General features: G+C 38.9%; 1 protein-coding gene across 19 annotated transcripts in view; it reads right to left on the bottom strand.

Moving 5' to 3' along the window:
- Positions 1 to 18,656, bottom strand: part of CAST (calpastatin) — a 108,109-nt gene that overhangs the window by 39,769 nt on the left and 49,684 nt on the right. For 7 of the 19 annotated variants that reach the window (XM_047089454.1, XM_047089486.1, XM_047089377.1 and 4 more), the window contains 6 exons: positions 9,796 to 9,855; positions 5,458 to 5,523; positions 4,547 to 4,588; positions 2,858 to 2,914; positions 2,280 to 2,393; positions 1,173 to 1,253 (listed from right to left, as the gene is read on the bottom strand). In XM_047089454.1, the coding sequence (XP_046945410.1) occupies positions 1,173 to 1,253; positions 2,280 to 2,393; positions 2,858 to 2,914; positions 4,547 to 4,588; positions 5,458 to 5,523; positions 9,796 to 9,855 (420 nt within the window). The remainder of the gene's footprint in view (positions 1 to 1,172; positions 1,254 to 2,279; positions 2,394 to 2,857; positions 2,915 to 4,546; positions 4,589 to 5,457; positions 5,524 to 9,795; positions 9,856 to 18,656) is intronic. The other 12 variants (XM_047089494.1, XM_047089528.1, XM_047089431.1 and 9 more) reach the window with 3 other exon arrangements.

Genomic DNA, 18,656 nt, shown 5'->3' with positions numbered 1-18,656 from the left:
AATCTTCTGGAACAAATCTAATCTTCTGTCTTAAATCTAACCATTTTTCAAACATTTTCATCTAAGTAGCCCTCATCAACAACAGAGAGTAACATTTATCCTTAGAGTGGGGAGGGGGTGGGAGTCTCAAGAAAATATACAAGAAAACACATTTTTTTTAAATATGAGTATTTTCATTTAAAGGTTTATGTATATTTTGCCATCACTCCATAGAATATCTGCATTAGTTTGCATACAAACTAATGTGTCTCTTCCTTTTCAAAATCTGAGAAAAACCGGTGTTTCAAGATGTGCCATACTTTTATCCTATGACCTTCCTTACCATCTAGCCTGAAGGGGGATACTTTTCCTATTTTGAAAATCAGGAAAACAGATAAATCAATACTACTTTTTAAAAAATTCATTTCTATCTTCTTACTTTTGCTGCAATTAGTTAATTGGGGCTTCCAGAGAAGTAAGGAGCATTTCTAGAGAGACATGGCCTGTAAACTGATTAGTAACTCTGCCTTGCTATGGGTAGAAACAGTAGACTACTTCTCATCTTACATTTCCAGGCTAGTATTTGAAATAGCTCTTCAAATGATCTAAAGAAGACTTGCCCATCATTAGTCAGAGGAGCATATATACTCTCTCCTGAGAGGGCTGGGATGTCTCCTTTGAAAACTTCCCCTATCAACTCATGTATATGTTATGACTGCTTGTTATTTACTCATATCAAGATAGATGCTCTCCAGGTTGAAAGCTGAGAGAAATGCTTATTCACATATGGCAATTTTATTTGCTTAATTTCAAAGCTATAAATATTGTTGAAAGCAGGGTCTGAGTCAACTCACATTTTAATTTTCTTGGTACTCATACCAGGCCTTACACATGGCAGGTGCTCAGTAAATATTTACTGAACACATGAATTCTCAAATCAGTTTTGTTATCTTGCTCACTCTGTATCTTTTAGATGCATCCTCTTCTTCACTAAATTTCACATAAAGAACAGTGCTCGGTTGTACCAAATACAGGTTATTTGAGCATGGTAGCACCAGATCCCTAAATGCTTACTGAGAACCAAACAAAAACCCAGGTTGTAATGGGTCTTCACCGAGCACGCATTTTTCATAAGAGAGACCCGACAGGCAGTGAGGCCCACATACACTTCATGTCTGCTTAGGTGTGCTTACCTTGTTATCTGGTTTGGCAGATGCTGCAGCTATATCAGCAACACCTTCTCTGCCAGCAGAAACTGCATCCTGTGATTTAGTCTAAAGGGGATAAAAAGATTAACAGAACTAAGTATCTGTGAATGACTGTTTTCAAGATCAAGCATTTCAAGTATCACTACTGAGCCAGTTATAACTATCATGGACTCAGTGCTGAGGAAAAGGTTACTAGCTTCTACTACACATAGTACAACAGTGGGGACCACATAAGGCTGGACTCAAGAGCTACAGAATGCACGCAGGTGCACAAATTTTGAAGGGGGCCAGGTAGGGACTGTGATAAATTGTTATAAAGTTGTAGCCAATTGTTGCCACATAATCTGATGTTTCAAGAGAAGCTAGAAATTTGAATTTTATGTGAAACATTATGACTTGAATTGTTGGCAACGCATTAAAAAAATTTTAGTAATACTGCAAGCCAAACAAAATAGAATTGAACAAAACACATAATGGCTGCCTTTAAGTGATGAGCCACATTTGTATAACCACCTTCTATCAAGTCCCTTGTCAAGCAGGTCTACTAGATGTCTTCTAAGAGCTCTCAATGGAAAAGTTCTTCTCATAAGTGTTTATTCTTCAAAGAGTTGACCTCCATTAGCTGTGCATGGAATCTATTTCTGATTTTTTGGCTCTATAAATTCATCTCTTCTACAACGAAATTCTAAACACCTCTTTCAGAGTTCCATGTAAAGAGCAGATCATGCAGAGCATCTGTGCTCCTAACTCTGAGAAGAGGGGCCCAGGTAGCAACCAGTACCCCAAGCTTCCCGTCCATGAGACACCAGAGTCTGCTGCCTTGTAGTCATGACTGGGCACTGCTGGGCAGTGGAAGAAGGCTGGACTGAACTTCCCCTCAACCAATCTGATGTATTTCTTGAGCTTTCCAGAGGCCCAAGTTTCCACAAGGTTATTTGCAAAACCAGTAAAATGATAGCACCAAATCCTTACAATACAAGGTATGTTCAGCATAGCTCCACAGATTCAACTACACATGTCCATATAGATAGAGGACGTGCATCTTATTCTCTAGTTGATGGTAGTGTTTTCCTATCAATCTGAGAGGTATACCTTTGGTTTTGTTGATTTCTCAGATGTCGACTGCTCACTTGATCTGGAAACTGCTTTTTCATTATGAACATGCTTGCTTTCTGTATCTGATGCATGCTTGGGTAGGCTTTTTGGCTGAAACACACACACCACACTGTTAACAACACAACAAATATTGATGCTTTCCTCTATGAAGTGCGAGCGTTCATAGGACATTAATAAATTGCAAATCCTGCTACTGCCACATGGTGGTGCCATTTTAGCCAGAAAAACAAATAAATGAGAGTTCAGAATTTTATCCCTCACACACAAAAAAGGCTTCACCTACCTATTGATAACAAGTCTTTTTTTTTTTTTTAATTTTTTTTAACGTTTATTTATTTTTGAGACAGAGAGAGACTGAGCATGAATGGGGGAGGGTCAGAGAGAGGGAGACACAGAATCTGAAACAGGCTCCAGGCTCTGAGCTGTCAGCACAGAGTCTGACGCGGGGCTTGAACTCATGGACTGAGAGATCATGACCTGAGCCGAAGTCGGCCGCTTAACCGACTAAGCCACCCAGGCACCCTTGATAACAAGTCTTAATGATGGTCACTTACCTCTTTGTGTTCCTTTGGCTTTATTTCTTGGGTTTTTTTCTCAGGAACCACAGATGGCTGTTAATTTCAAAAGATAAAATCTCAGTTACATTGGAGTCCTTTCTTTTATTACTTCCAAACAGGCTTAAGAACAGAACTCCAAATTAGACCCTTCTGCCTCACTTGGGAAAGGCTCACTTAGAGGAATACACATGTTCTGCTTGTCAATAGTTATTCTACCAAAAGCATGATAATGACAATCATAAGAGTAATAAAAAATTAGCATTTCACTTAGAATGATTTTTCAAATAGGTATGTATCTCTAACTTATTGGCTGTTTTTCACAATTCATACAGATCATTTAGTAAACGCAAGTCCATTCACAGAGATGTCACATGATCACTGTGACCTCTGAGTTTGTTGATTGGGAATCCTACTCTAGATTCTTTCTTTTAAAAATCTCCCTTTGGGGGCGCCTGGGTGGCTCAGTCGGTTAAGCATCTGACTTCGGCTCAGGTCATGATCTCGCAGTCCATGAGTTCAAGCCCCGCATCGGGCTCTGTGCTGACAGCTCAGAGCCTGGAGCCTGCTACAGATACTGTGTCTCCCTCTCTCTCTGACCCTGCCCCATTCATGCTCTGTCTTTCTCTGTCTCAAAAATAAATAAACATTAAAAAAATTTAAAATAAAATAAAATAAAATAAAATAAAATAAAATAAAATAAAATAAAATAAAATAAAAATCTCCCTTTGTAGGGAATGAACATGGTATTTCTGCAATTTAATGATTTACATAGTCTTTTCTGTGTTACAAGTCGAGAAGGAGATATCACCAGAAACCCAATTCTCTTGAGATTGTGTAAACAACCAAATGGAACAGCAGATGATTTCCACCTTGCAGCTCAATTCTTCCCCTATAGTGGACTATAAGATTATCATTCTGAGCGGTAAACCCAAAGGAGCTACATACAATCAGATAAGTTCACCTTCCACCCAGATGACCTCCCCTTGCCTGCATTTAAAGGACATCTCTGTGCTTTCCCACAGGAAGCCTTGCAGTCTTATCTGAGTATTTGCTTAAGCATGCTTGAAAGAAGTAATGTGCACCATCATATGTAGGATAAACATTTGCCTGCAGACACCCTGGGGTCTATCTCCACATGGATACAGATTGGCTTTCAGTCTAGACAGCCATGAGTCAGGGAAGCCACTCCCAAGGGAAAGTCAGAGTTGTCTCCTGAGAAACTGGAACTCATTCCACAAACTGAGATAAAACTGTCAAGATAAACCTAGGATACTCTTAGCAAAGACTCTCATCTGTAAGTCATCTAGGTGCTGGGTTCAAAAGACATTTACTCTTGATGTCCCATTTTTAAAGTAACTGGATACTCATTACCCTTTGTCCTTTCTCCTTGGTTCCTACTGCTTTTTTTAACAATGACTTCAACTATAACAAAAATCTAGACCTGAACAAAATGCCTTCTGAAATATATTGTTTTCATTTACAAAATAAATTCATTTTAATGTATGGACTTAATGTTATAATTATTCACTTATGCTCTATAAAATGTTTAAAAGGGTAATCCAAAATTAATTAAATTAGCTGACAAAAAAATCCTTTTACCATTCAGTAGCACCAATGGAGTAAATTGTTTATTCATTATTACTGCTAAGAATCCAAACAACTCATTAGTTGACTTAAATTACTTACCTTAGTTGATTGTGACTTGTTTTCAGGTTCTGTTTTTGCAGCCTAAACTCAGAAAAATAAAGAAAAGAGGGAAGGAATTACAGAAGAAAGGGAAAAAAAAGACATAGTTTATAAAGTTTAACATAGATTTTCTTCAACTAAGAAAGCTTTCCAAAGGAGATGATTTTGATCTAAATATAAGCTTTCTGAGTTAAGTTTATTATACTTTTCTTGGAATTTTAACTGTTTAGATAAACACGTTAAGTACACTAACACTCTGCTCTTACTTTTATTTTTTTTTTAATTTTTTTTTTTAATTTTTTTTTTCAACGTTTATTTTATTTGTGGGACAGAGAGAGACAGAGCATGAACAGGGGAGGGGCAGAGAGAGAGGGAGGGAGACACAGAATCGGAAACAGGCTCCAGGCTCTGAGCCATCAGCCCAGAGCCTGACGCGGGGCTCGAACTCACGGACCGCGAGATCGTGACCTGGCTGAAGTCGGACGCTTAACCGACTGCGCCACCCAGGCGCCCCTCTGCTCTTACTTTTAGATAGCAATTTACATCTTACTTATGTATACCAAAGATATGTAAAAATTTATTGCTACAAACATTGTAGCTAATATATAAGCAAAACAAAAAAAAAAAGTCTTCATCCTTCAAAGCCAATGATATGACTGATCTTTGTGTGAAATACCACAGGTTTTGGCTGTCAATGTGAAACAATGGGATGGTGACAGAGCCAAGGAGAACAGAAAGCAGTGACATTTAGTTTTAGTGACAGAATATGAGCGATGGGTCACCAAGCCTAACACAAAGTCCGTGATGAGTGAGTTACTGAAGATCTCGAACTGTAATTATTAGTGCATGCTGAGCAGGTGAGGCGACCATTAGCAAACAGAAATGTCCCCTAGTACAATGAACCACATCACCTGTTTTTTGGGTCTTTTCTTGCTGGGGGAATGCTGTCCTTCCATCTGTTTGCTGATTGGAATAGCCTAATACAAGAGCACAGCCCCAAGTGTGATTTTATTTAATCTGACAGTCAAATAAGTATCATGTATCATTGGGCTAAATGTTTATATCGAGACTCGTTCTACTCCTCTACTGCATCTACTCCATGCATATGTATATAACTCCAAGAAGTGGTAGGCACTAAAATTCTAAAGCCTCAAGCAAATATTGCAATTTGGATTTACTTTTTTTTCCATGATAAAAATCTATAAAATCGCCATTAGAAAAACTAACTTCTGACCCCTTTCCTTCAATTTCTCTGTGTACAGGCTGATTGGGCCATTTTCTTCCACCTATATTTCTAATGCTTGGTTATGACCAAATCAATAGCCATAAGTACTGTCAAATTTTTTTCTGAAATTTTATAACAATCCTGTAAACAGTACATAGATTTTTTATGCACAATATAATCTAAAGTTCTAAGAATGCTTCAGAAGGTCTCATTGTGACTTAAGCCCTTTACTGGAGTGTTTTACTCGGTTTTACCCAACCAAAGGTCATTTGTGTCGAAAAATACAATCCCTTAAGTACATACATGCATTCTTGGTATAGGCAAGATGTGAAAACTGGAATAAAACTGGATTAAACATTTTTGAACTTTTCAAAATAAAAGATGAAAAATTAGGCCTAATATTTCCTGTCATTTCTTTCCTTTTTATCTATTTGGTGGTGTTAACATAAACTCCTATTTTTTATTCTATTTGAAAAAGCCAACACCAAATACCCTCTTGATGTATCATGCCTTGTGCTTCAGCCATGAAAATACAAACATTCCTCCTATAACGAATGGACCCTCATTATACCAACATACATATTGTTTGAGAAGGAAACCAAGTTCATAACCACACAAATCTTTTTAAAGGAATTTTAATTTGGGATCCTTTCAATTAGGATCTTTGTTAATTAGTTTCTGTATTTGCTACTATGCTTTTTGAATTTATGCAAATGAAATTTATTAATGATTATTAAGGAAAACAAGCAGCTGGTATTGTAGTGGTTTAGATCTATGAACAGCTTCTACTTTGTAATTTGTCAATCAAGATGTTGCAAGGAAGAACTCTACAAAACAATTAAGAATTTATGCTCACACATGTAAGTAGTTTATAATGGAATATTTTTATTAGTAGTTGCTAATACATTTCCCAAATTTATTTTTGGTGAAGGTGGTGGTGCTTAACATAATAGTGATAACAATAATAACTAATGCTTATTGATTACCTCTTAGTATCAAGGACTGCTCCAAACTTTACATATGCCAACTCAGTCCTCATAATAATTCTATGAGGGAGGTATCATCATCATCCTATCATCATCTCCACTTCAGGGATGAGAAATTTAGGTACAAAGAAGTTAAATAACTTCCCAAGGATACCCATGGTAGAGCTGGGGTTTTGTGTTCTCAATCACCACACTGTACAACATTGTCTCTCCAGTGTTAGACAGCTCCTACTGGGCATCTGCTGTAGGACAGGCACTAATACCCTTAATGTTTGTTTTCTTACATAGGCTTGTGAAACATGTACTATTATCCAAACTGTACAGATAAGGAAACAAAAGCAAAGATGTGTTTCTGAATACCATGGCTGATATGAAATGAGATTCCACACCAGGCCATCTGGTTCCATTGTTCATGCTACATAGTCTTTCAGGGATTTTATCCTGATTAGAAATCTGACCTTCCATCTTAACTACAGCAGTATGACCACTGATTCTAATGCACCAGGGGCAAGAGAGAAAGAACTTAGATCTAGACATATCCTTCCTCTTCAGAGGTATATGGACTTTTATTTGAAAGGTATGGAACACAGGATTCAGTATAGGTATTATCTTGAATTAACATCTTTTTTCTAAAAGCTCAAAATATTTGAAAAAATACACTCAAGTTCACATTCACAAAAATCTTCAAGAGAAGGCTAGTATAAATGTTATGACACAAACATCACAAAAACATTGTAACTGAAATCCACCAAGAAAGGGAGTTGATGCCAAAAGTGGTCCTGAGTCAGCCATTGGTGATATTTCATCACCAAGACACTTATTTTGGTCTCTCCCACTTTTTCCCTACTTTCCCCTCTCTCTCCTCCCCTCCTCTAGTTCTGTAGGACTTCAGGGAATTCTCGTGATTAATCCTTAGCAAATGGTTGAAGGGTTTGTGGACACTTGAAATAAGCACTGGTCCTCGAAACGAAAGTCAGGGGCAATGGATTAGAGTCAGGCAATGGGTCAAATGAGAACCAAAATAATAAAAAAGAAATCCTAGATTTGTGGCTCTCCTTTAATTTTTCATGGACTCTGAACTCAATGATAATTTGTTATTGGTTGATGCTTCTCCGGTAGTCTGAGATAAGTTTTTTTCAATATTCTAAGATTAAGCTTGGTCTTCGTAAATAGTGACAACTAATAGATGAATAGATCAGGTAATGTATATTTTGAAAACAATTTAAAAATTCATGTAAAATACTAAATAAAAACAATTTTAGATTAAATTTTTTTAAGTTAAAAGAAATGCTAGATGACATTTATAAGAGATTTGAACAGTATACTTCAAGATACTTACAATGTCCTTCAAAAATAGCTGAACATGAGGAGCACCTGGGAGGCTTAGTTGGTTAAGCATGAAACTTCAACTCAGGTCATGATCTCATGGTTCATGAGTCTGAGCCCCATATAAGACTCTACAATGACAGCTCGAATCCTGCAGCCTGCTTAGATTCTCCGTCTTCCTCTCTGCCCCTCCCCTGCTTGCATGCTATCTCTCAACAATATTTGAATTAAATATTTAAACATTTTAAATACTTAAAATCTAAATATTTATTTTTTTTTTTTTTTTTTTTTTTTTTTTTTTATTTTTGGGACAGAGAGAGACAGAGCATGAACGGGGGAGGGGCAGAGAGAGAGGGAGACACAGAATCGGAAACAGGCTCCAGGCTCTGAGCCATCAGCCCAGAGCCTGACGCGGGGCTCGAACTCACGGACCGCGAGATCGTGACCTGGCTGAAGTCGGACGCTTAACCGACTGCGCCACCCAGGCGCCCCTTAAAATCTAAATATTTAAAATAAATATTTAAAACAAACAAATAAACAGCTCAACAAGACACTATAGGATCTCCCAACAGCACTAAATTACAGTGCCAGTACTAAGTTTTGATATAGGATCCTACTGGGATAGCAAAGTAACATGGAAGACAGAAAGCAAAAAACATGTCAGTGATTTTAAACAAGAGCAACTTAATAATAATGGAGCTGGGTTAGCTTTTAAGGGCACTAAAGGATACTGGCTCATAAAAATTAGTTAAGAGCTTCTTGAAAATGTGCCCGCTTTAATTCTCCACCCCAATTGTCCAAGAAACACAGCTTGAGATACGGTAACTAAGGGAGAGGGTTAAGGCAGCTTTAGCCAACTCTTCAGAACTAGGCTTACTCTATGTGATAACTCCACCGTACAGCATTCTTTTTCTACTGAAATTCCAAGAAATGATTATTAGAATAAATCCCAAATAGAGTTCAAATGTTTATCAATAAGATGTCCCATAGGACTAAAATTTCACAAACTTAAGAAAGTATCTAAAGTAACCAGTATTATGTCACTTGTTTCATGTTCACTTAGTATAAATTTTCTCATTTGTACACTAAGTTTTATTTATTTATTTATTATTTTTTTTAATGTTTGTTTATTTTTGAGAGAGAGACAGAGTATGAGTGGGGGAGGAAGAGAGAGAAATGGAGACACAGAATCCAAAGCAGGCTCCAGGTTCTGAGCTCTCAGCACAGAGCCCAACGTAGGGCTTGAGCTCCCTAACCATGATCATGACCTGAGCTGAAGTTGGATGCTTAACCAACTGAGCCACCCAGGCGCCCCTGTACATTGAGTTTTAAATGGCTAGAATATTATAAAATAAGAATATTATTTTAATAACAAGCATTCATATTCTTCACTATATCCAGAAAAATGTACTTAGATCATTTTATAATTTAAAAACTCCATCAAGCCTAGAACAACAACAAAAAATCTCTGGATTACTTCTCTTGTCTAGATATTCTAAAACAATGTAGAAGTGCACAGATGATACTTGAGGTAAATATTAAAAGGAAAGGTGGGTTTCCAAAGATCTCTATAAATTAGGAAGAAAATGTTTACTTCCATAACTTAAGCTTGTTAGGACATATAACACATTTGTCAGTCTACATTTGTTTTGCTTTATAAAATAATCACTTAAAGGCGTTCACCCAAGTACACCCTTAAAGACTATTCATACCTTGGTGTCTGTGGGATTCATACTGGAAGACTTGCTGGTGGAAGCAGAAGAAGCTGACACCTAGAAAGTAAAGAAAGAGAAAGTCTGATTCTGGTTAACCTGCAAACACTTTGTCTTTCAATTCCTCTTAACCATACTTGTTCTTAACTCTACCTTGGTTTTACCTCTTCTAGAGTACAACTCCCACAAAAGTCCAGTAGGTGGTCTTGCTCAGTGGGCAAAGCCTTTACAACCAGATCAAATGGGTGCAAATTTGGGGTGTACTACTTACTAAATAATCTTGGGCAATTTTCTGATTTTTAGTTTCCTCTTTCTCAATTTTTCTTTAGTAGATAACTATCTTATAAGTTTATTACTACCTGGTGCATAAGTGCTCAGTAAATATTTTAATTATTGTCTGCCTTATTTTTAGGAAGAACACAGACTTTAAAACTTGACAGAATTATGTTCAAATGTGAGCTCCGCCAATTACTAGCAGTCTTAGTTTCCTAGGTATATAAAATGAGGTCAATGTTGGCTCTTTTGCAGGGTTTTAGGTATTTGAGATAATTAAATGTCTGGCATATTGTAGGTGCTTATTAAATTACTAATGCATTAGTCCCAAGATATTATAAAAGACAGAAAGAGCAGGATGTAGCACTAGAAAAGACTCAGGAAGATCAGAATTGTCCTTTCAGTGTCACATAAGCAAGAGAAGGTGGGAATGGTATTGCAAAGGTGATACTGCTGTATTATTTGTCTCATCCAGGCTCCTCCCTGCAGGGCAAGAGGTGATGATGATAATTGAAGTTTCAAGATACACCATTCCTAGGGATGCAAGGGGATGGTGGAATTAGTCCTTGCAATCTAATCACCCAAGTAACGGGGAGTGCATATGGATACTTGCATGGTACTGACTACTATGATAGTACTTAACTTGCATTACCTAGGTGAATATTAAATAAACCCTAGTTTATTTGGGAATTCCAACCTAGGCTCATTTAAACCTCCATAACATTTGAGTCTGTTAGGTTTTAAAGCTTAGGGATTCCATCTGGCACTTCTTAAGTAACTTACTTCTTAAGTAACAGGCTGTCAGTAAACAGCTGCTGCCCTGCCAAGAATACCCAGAGCCTGTCTCTGATGTCTGGCTCTGAGCCATTTCTGAGGCTAAGTCCCAGGGCAGGAGGAGCCCATGCTTGTTGGTTTCTTCACTCTCGCCACCCCCACACACTACCACTCAAGGTGACTGTATGAACCTACTATAACCCATGGACCGTGAACAAAATCACCTTCCCCACAGACCTCACTTACTGTAGAGTATGTTGGTGCTAATAATAAATTACCACAATTTTCAGATAAAAGCCCAAAGTTTTAGTATACTGATTTTTCAAACAAACCATATGAACTTTATTCCTGAGCACTATTAGGCACCAATAAGGCACTCCCTCACCCCAAAATATACCACACTTGGTCACTGTAGCAGGAGTGGAGTAGTGTCTCTCACATTCTCTTTGGGATAAAGAGCTAGAAAATGTACCAAGGTAGATTTTCCCATCAAATTAAAGGACAAATACATAAATATTCATTTTTCCTTGAGATTTTTTTAATCTGTGAGAATTAATGTATCCATTTGCCACACCCCATTCCTTCAATGATTTCCCTCAATCATTTAAAATAAAAGACCAAACACTCTACATGAAAGTGCTTTTTAAGCTGCAAATCCTTAGGTAAACATTATTTCTAAACCTCTATGTTTATTAAAACGTTCCTGAAATCACACAGCCTTGGAATATCCAATCTGCCTTACTCCTTTATTAAGCAATAGCTGGATGTGATCCTCAAATCCTATAAAGAAGACTTTCAAACCCCCCACCCCACCCCAGAACAGTAAAATCTACATGGATAGCTATAAATATGCATGGAGCAGGTTATCACAGGAATTTAGCTGAAGGCCTTGGCCACACCTGTTCTCAGCACAGATCCCTCCATGAAAGTTCTATCCCATCACAAAGGCACTAAACATTTTGAAAGTGAAATAGGACAGCTACTTCATGGGATCAGAAAATAAGGAAAATAATCCCACCCCACTGTGAATCCATTCAACTCCAGTGAACTGTGGTTTGTTTTATTTTCTTCTATTTGTGAAAACAATGAACTTTTAATATTTGTTATCTCTGGTGAGGGATTGAATACAGTTTCATTTTAATTCTGTACCATTTAAATTTCTGATCATGTATGTGAGTAACTGATTGTTATTGAAGAGTTTATCCATAAAGCTCTGACTTGAAGAACTTTAAAGATAAACCTTAATATGTGGTTTTAAACAGGTGAAGAAAAAGATATCTCACAGAGGGTAAGTGCCTTGTCAAATCTACCCCAGTTCACTGGCCCCATGGTATTTACCCAGAGTAAGTTTGTGCCAGGTACTCTGTCAGGAGACAGGAACACGGTGGTGCAATTGCTAGACATGTTCCTGTCATTGCGGAACTTTCAGCCTCATCAGACAGGACATTAATAGAATAATCACTGCAATAATTACTTGTGATAAGTGCTATAAAGGAAAATCACAGGTTCCCATAAAAACACAGACTTGGCAACCAGAATTAGTTCAGAAGATGGTCAGGACAGGTGATGCTAAGGAAGTGACATCGTCATTAAAATATAAGGGGCATCACCCAGGCAAAGGTGGGGATTGTTGGGGGGGGTGGTGGCTAGAGGGGCCCTTTGAGCTGTGTGTGCCAGGGTTGGGACCTAGGCCACCTGACTTCTAAGCCAGTGACTTTCTGCTGCAGGACTACCACAGCACAGTCCTATTAACATCTAGGGACAGCCAATTTTAAAGCACAACCATCAGGGGCATAGTCAGTTAAGTGTTCAATTCTTGGTTTCAGCTCAGGTCATGATCTCACAGTTCGTGTGTTCCAGCCCCACACTAGGCTCAGTGCAGAGCCTGCTTGGGATTCTCTCTCTCTCTCCCCCTCCCTCTCTCTTTCAAAATAAATAAATAAGCTTAAAAAAAAGCACAATCATCAGCACTCATACATACCAAAATATCACTGTGGGATCAGTGCTGTCAGTCAGAGTAAAGTATAGCGACTACAGTACTCTCCATCCCAAATGACCGACACAAATCTCTTTACATCCAGAGTATTAGTGGTCATTTATAAACTTAAAGAATAAATCAGAGTAACAAAGAACAGAGAAAAACTATCTTTTTATAATCATTCTCCATCTACCCATTCAACAATTGCTATTTGAAAAGGAATGAGCTACGGGCTGAGTACATACAATGAGGAAGACACCAACTCGGCCTTCAGAGTCTAGAGTCCAGAAAGACAGCAGGTTTTTGTTACAACTGAAGTGCTCTAACGGAGGCAGGAAAAGAACCCTATGTGGTAAAACAAATGTTTGAGTTCTACATCAGCTTCAGACCCGCCTCAAACAATCTTGCTGTATCATCAAGTTGCATTAAAACAAACCAACGCTGGTTAAGAGTAAATGCAACCTGGAAAAAAAAATTAATTCTGTACTTAATCAATATGGCAGGTGTTTTCTAGCATTATTCAACAAAATCTCTTCAAATCGGTTACTTGCTACAGTAATAAATTTGGAAGTTTTACTGCAGTAAACAATTACAGATAGGAAGGGAAGATGGTATGCTTTTAAGACCCTTGGAAAATAGAAACTTTCCTTTTTCACATATATTTTGCAAAGGTCTCCCAGAGTCCAGATTTTTAGCTCTCTTACCCACTCTGGACAGATTAATCTTCCTACATGGCATTCTCACCTCTAAGTTTCCATCCGAAGTAAATCAGTGGTGACTCCTGTTGCCCACTACCTCACACTGAAATCCATTCTCTTGCCTTCAAAGACCACCATGCTCCAATCCCTCCCCATCTCCCAAAGCAGAAAAGCAGCTTCAGGCAGCCAGCCTATCCCTTCCTTCCTCAGTGCACACCTCACTCAATGCTCCCTTTATGTTTTATTCACACAAATGCTACTGGTTGGCATGCTTCTCTTCCTAAAATATCCAAACCCTACATGCCCTTCCTTTCAGGTGCATCTCACTAGCTCTCAGCCCCAGCATTATAACCTCCAGCATTACAACCACCATGAGCAGTCCTGATGGGCATCTTCCTTGTCTACTTCCAGAACTTTATATAATCAGGTAACCACATAACTGCCTCAGGAATGGTCTCCTCCACTAGATGGGGTCTCTTTGTAAGAGCTGTCTGTTGGGTGCACGCACCTGCTGACCCCACTCTTAATCATGGCAGGTTTCTGGCCATACCTTTTCCTGGATTCTGCAGGGTTTCTGGTAAGTACCAACCTCAACCATCGTGTGGCGCCTGAGTGACTGCCAAGCATTGTGAGCTCACCCAGACCCTGCTGAATGGCTGGTACTGGGCAAGTTAATGGCTCCCTTAGGAGGGTGAGGTCCTAGAGGATTTGCTCATCCGTTCTGCTGCCATTAAATCTGGCTGATGAAAAATATTACTTCCTCAGCTCCTTAGTTCTCTATTACAAAACAGAGTCCCCTCCCTTGCTTGGGGGTGCCTGAAGACTTATAGTTCTTGGCAGGTGCTGCTAGCTGGCCTCCCCAGTTCCCCTCAGGTCATCTGGCCTCACCTTACTCTCTCCCCAGCCCCAGCTGGCAGACAGCAGGCCAGCATATGAGTCAACAGGTGCTCCTGAACTTGACCCATCTTCCTGTCCCCACCCCTCCCTGGCAAGAATCCCCCTTCCCACATCTACCTGCCTCTGCTCTGGAGTTACTAGAACACATGCCATACATATGCACACGCCTCTTCTACCTGCTGACACACCTGCAGATCCAGTCTGAATCCCTGACCATCCTCTCCTTCATGGCTGCTCTGCCAGAGCAATTCCACAGTCTCTCATCCCCACTATAATGTTTCCTTCTGGAAGCCTCTTCCACTTGCTCCACTCTTCTCTTTGTTTTCATCTTCAGTCACAAGCCCTCTGCCTTCTCTCTTACATTGTTGCTCCCTTGGAATGCTGATTTCTCCCTTGACTTTACCATTTATTATGTGAACAATTCTCTATACCTTTTCAGCAACCCTACTTTATCACCCAACTATCTTATTTTACCTTAAAATGAGGACACTGAGACAGATGAAGGCTCAGCTCCCTGTTCCAGCACTTACTAATCCACATTAACCTCCTGTAATCCCCATTCCCACAGCCTTAGAAATGGTAGTAATACCACCTGCCTGTGGAGTTGCTGTAAGTGCCAAATGATGTAATACAGGGAACTCATTTGGCCCTGAATCACCTGGGTTCAGGCCCAGTGCTGGTTCCAGTCCTTGTCATTTCTATTTCCACCCACACTCCCAGTCTAATCATGTACCTCCCACACCTGGATTACATCATGGCCCTTCTAATAGCTCCATATCTTGTTCTCCCACCCTCTGTTCTACCCCATTCTCTACCTCCCAATTCTTTGTCTATGGCTCACTAGTTTACCTGGAAGAAAAAAAAAAAAGTGTACCATGTTCTCATTGTGATGAAATCATAAGCTCTCAATGGTTTGCCACTGTGTCCTAGATAAAGTCTAATGTCTTCTGCCTAAACTTTAGACTCTCCATTCGGCCTAACCTACTTATTCCACTATTTCTCTCACCATGACTCCATCCACATCTCCCCTCCATCAAGAATGGTGTCTTTCCTGTCTCACAGGCACCTCAGCAGGCAGCATAATTCAGTGACTAAGAGTGTAAGAGGGGGCTCTGGGCTCAAGAATGTCCGGTGGAATTTCAGCTGGCATTGAATTCATGTGCAACCTCAAACAAGTTACTGTGCCTCAGTGTCCTCATCTGTGAAATGGCAACAGTACCAATATTCACTCCATTCAGGTTAGTAATAAGTGAGTTAATGTACATGAACTAGTTATAACATTGCTTTGGCCAAGTGGTAAGCAATGGGCAAACGTTAGTTAGTATCATCACCATCATCACCATCATGCTCCTTTCCTCCTCCGGGAAGAGCAAGATGAGATTCCCAGATGCCTAGGAAGACTTTTCCCTGCTCAGGCCCCTACCCTTGAAGATTTAGCTCAAGGTACAACACCTGAATCAGCTTTAGCTCATACTATCTCCTCAACCCCTATATCCGTTTGTACTTCTCACTTGGACACTCAATCACATGCTGTGTTAGAGGGTTACTGAGCTCGTTTCTAAGTGTATGTCACGTCTTATCAATGAAGCTATAAATTGATCATTTCTGCTCCCCACAGTGTCTACCATACTGCTAAGTATATGGTATCAGACAAGATATAAAAAATAACTGTTGATTCCAATCTTTGTTTCCATCTTCTAATTAGCCATTAAAGTTTCATTCTAACACACACAGTTTTAATACCTCTTGTTTTTAAGCTTGAATCAAGAACATAATAAATTAGAAAAATTAAGTTTCAGTCCGTTGGCTTCTCAGTGGCCATGACTCCACAAACAAGCACATTAAACCTGCTAAGCATCTAGCTTCCCACAACTGGAACACCATGCACCCTACAGAGTAATTGTGAGGGTCAAGTTAGATACCAAATATTAGGGCAATTTGGGTAAAACACAAAACAAATATTAAGCATTTTCTAAATTAAATAAGTAACCGGTTTTTAACTTTTAATACTAGTTTTGTTAGATGCACAAGAGAAAACCAAATCATTTGTTACCGAACCACAATAAGATTATTTAATAACACATTTCAAATAATGAAAGAAAGAAAATCATGGATTTCTTATAAACAAGTTCTTTCCTCACAAAACTTATAAGACAGACCTGAACTTGAACTCCAAAAGGTCAGGGGCCATGCCTGTCTCAGTTGCTGCACATCCCCAGAGCCTGGCAACAATAGTTGCCTAACAAGTATTTGTTAAATTATGAATTTGTGCATGAACAGACACAGGAGTATTATCTGATGGCTCAAATGCAATATTACATACGTTTTTACTCAATCATCAGAAATTTTATTCAAAGCACAAGTCAGAAAACTGGTTAGAGAAAACAAAATTTAAGTATCTAGTCATTTCTAGCACCAATGTCTTCAACCAGGAGTTGTAAGACTTTAAAAAGCACATAAACACACAAAACCCTGAGCCGCTTCCTGTAAAACACCTGGAACAAACAAAAGGCAGCTGAAGAGGAGCTTTCTAAGGAAAGCACTGATATTCTTCAGAAGTCTCATTTATGGACCCAGGTTTACATTTTTCTTTCTGTAATGACACATTATTCACTTCAGGAAATGAATATTCAGAGGTTTAAATTAGTCTATTGTTTGCCATGCTGTCACATCATGACACACATTCTTGCAAAGTCTTTAATTATTTAGCATAATAATGGTGATTTTAAGGAGGACTTCAAAACAGTCACCTAACAATAGTGTTTAATCAGGACACAAAACATGAATCCAATGAAACACAAACAATGGATTATCTATGAATGAAGTAGAGATTTCTCTTTGGGCAAGAACATGCAGATCTCCTTATGACACTAATTTATACCCCAGCGTTTATGCAATACAAGATAAGATCCATTGTGATAGGATCTTAAGTACAACATGATGTAACAAGAGATCAGAAGAGGGAGACTATTTCTGAGATGTGCGTTTGGAAGACAGGAAAGGCTTCACAGAAGAGATTGAAACTATTATTTATTGTAGTGTGATCAACCAGCCAGGTGGGGACCACATAATCTTCCATGTGTTAGGAAATGTGCCAGGAACTGTGACAGGTGCTTGTGTATCTGATTTCAGTATATTTTCATAAAATCCTAGGAAGTAACCATTATTATCCCCATTTTATAAATGAGAAAACTAAGGCTCAGAGAAGTTAGGTAACTTACCTAAGATTACACAGTTAAGTGGCAGGGCTTGGATTTGAGCACAAATATAATAATAATGCCAATAAACTTTGCAATAATAAGTGGACTCTTTCTTCAAAAATTAAAATACTGTATTTGAATTTTCAACAACAACAACAAAATGGAGATGGGGGCTGAGCCAGCACAGTCATTCCAAGTGAGCAAAACAGCTTGAGCAAGACTCAGAGGTGGGAAGAGCTATTCAGTCCAGAGTCTAATAGGCTAGATGAAGTAGAGTACTGAGAAATGAGGCAATGTGAACACTATCTGGGGAAAATGAAATGATTCCATCTCAACTGAGTACACAGCACATTCACGAAATATATTAAAATGGACACACAGATTTAAGATAAAAATAGAAGCCTGAGCACTTCTTGCTCTGGGAAGTGAAGAGCCTCATGAAGTTTTGGCCTCTGATGCAACATGTGGGTAGATCTCAAAATAAACAGCCAAACGTTGCCTGGCAGCCAGGACAATAGCCACAGCTGATCTGTGAGCTAAATCCACACCAGAGTTTATAGAAGTTTTGGCCACACCCTGGAAGCATCTGATTATAAGCATTGACACTGGATCACCCAAACACTCAAAAATAATCCACAAAAGGTATGAAGTTGAACTCCTGGTCCAAAGCAACTTTCACTCTTTTTGCAAACTCCAACTTTCCCTTGTTTTTTGTTTTCTTTTTTTCTGGAGTGATAATTATTTTGTGGGCAAAGGAAATGGGCATGCCACACAGCCTAGTTTAGTCATCAAAGAGTAGAAAAGGCAGCATTTTTTCCTGAATTTGGGTTCAGACTGACTGCCCTTGACAAGCCGTGTGACCCTGAGCCTTAGCCTCCCTGGAACAGTTTCCTCATCAGTAAAATGTCAGGCTTGAATGTTCTATAGTTCAGCAACTCTGATATTCTAGCTACAATGATGTGAAACTTATTGAGTAATATACCCAATGACAGATGTGCAAATGGGAAATACTGGTGGTTAGCCCCTGGAGTCCCATAGACC

This window comes from Lynx rufus, unplaced genomic scaffold (genome assembly GCF_022079265.1).
Source record: "Lynx rufus isolate CCGP_SWC_20201006 ecotype Redwood Valley unplaced genomic scaffold, mLynRuf1.p SCAF_1, whole genome shotgun sequence".
Lineage (NCBI taxonomy): Eukaryota > Metazoa > Chordata > Mammalia > Carnivora > Felidae > Lynx > Lynx rufus.
The sequence above is the reverse complement of the archived record's forward strand: the minus strand, read 5'-3'. Positions and strand labels throughout refer to the sequence as shown.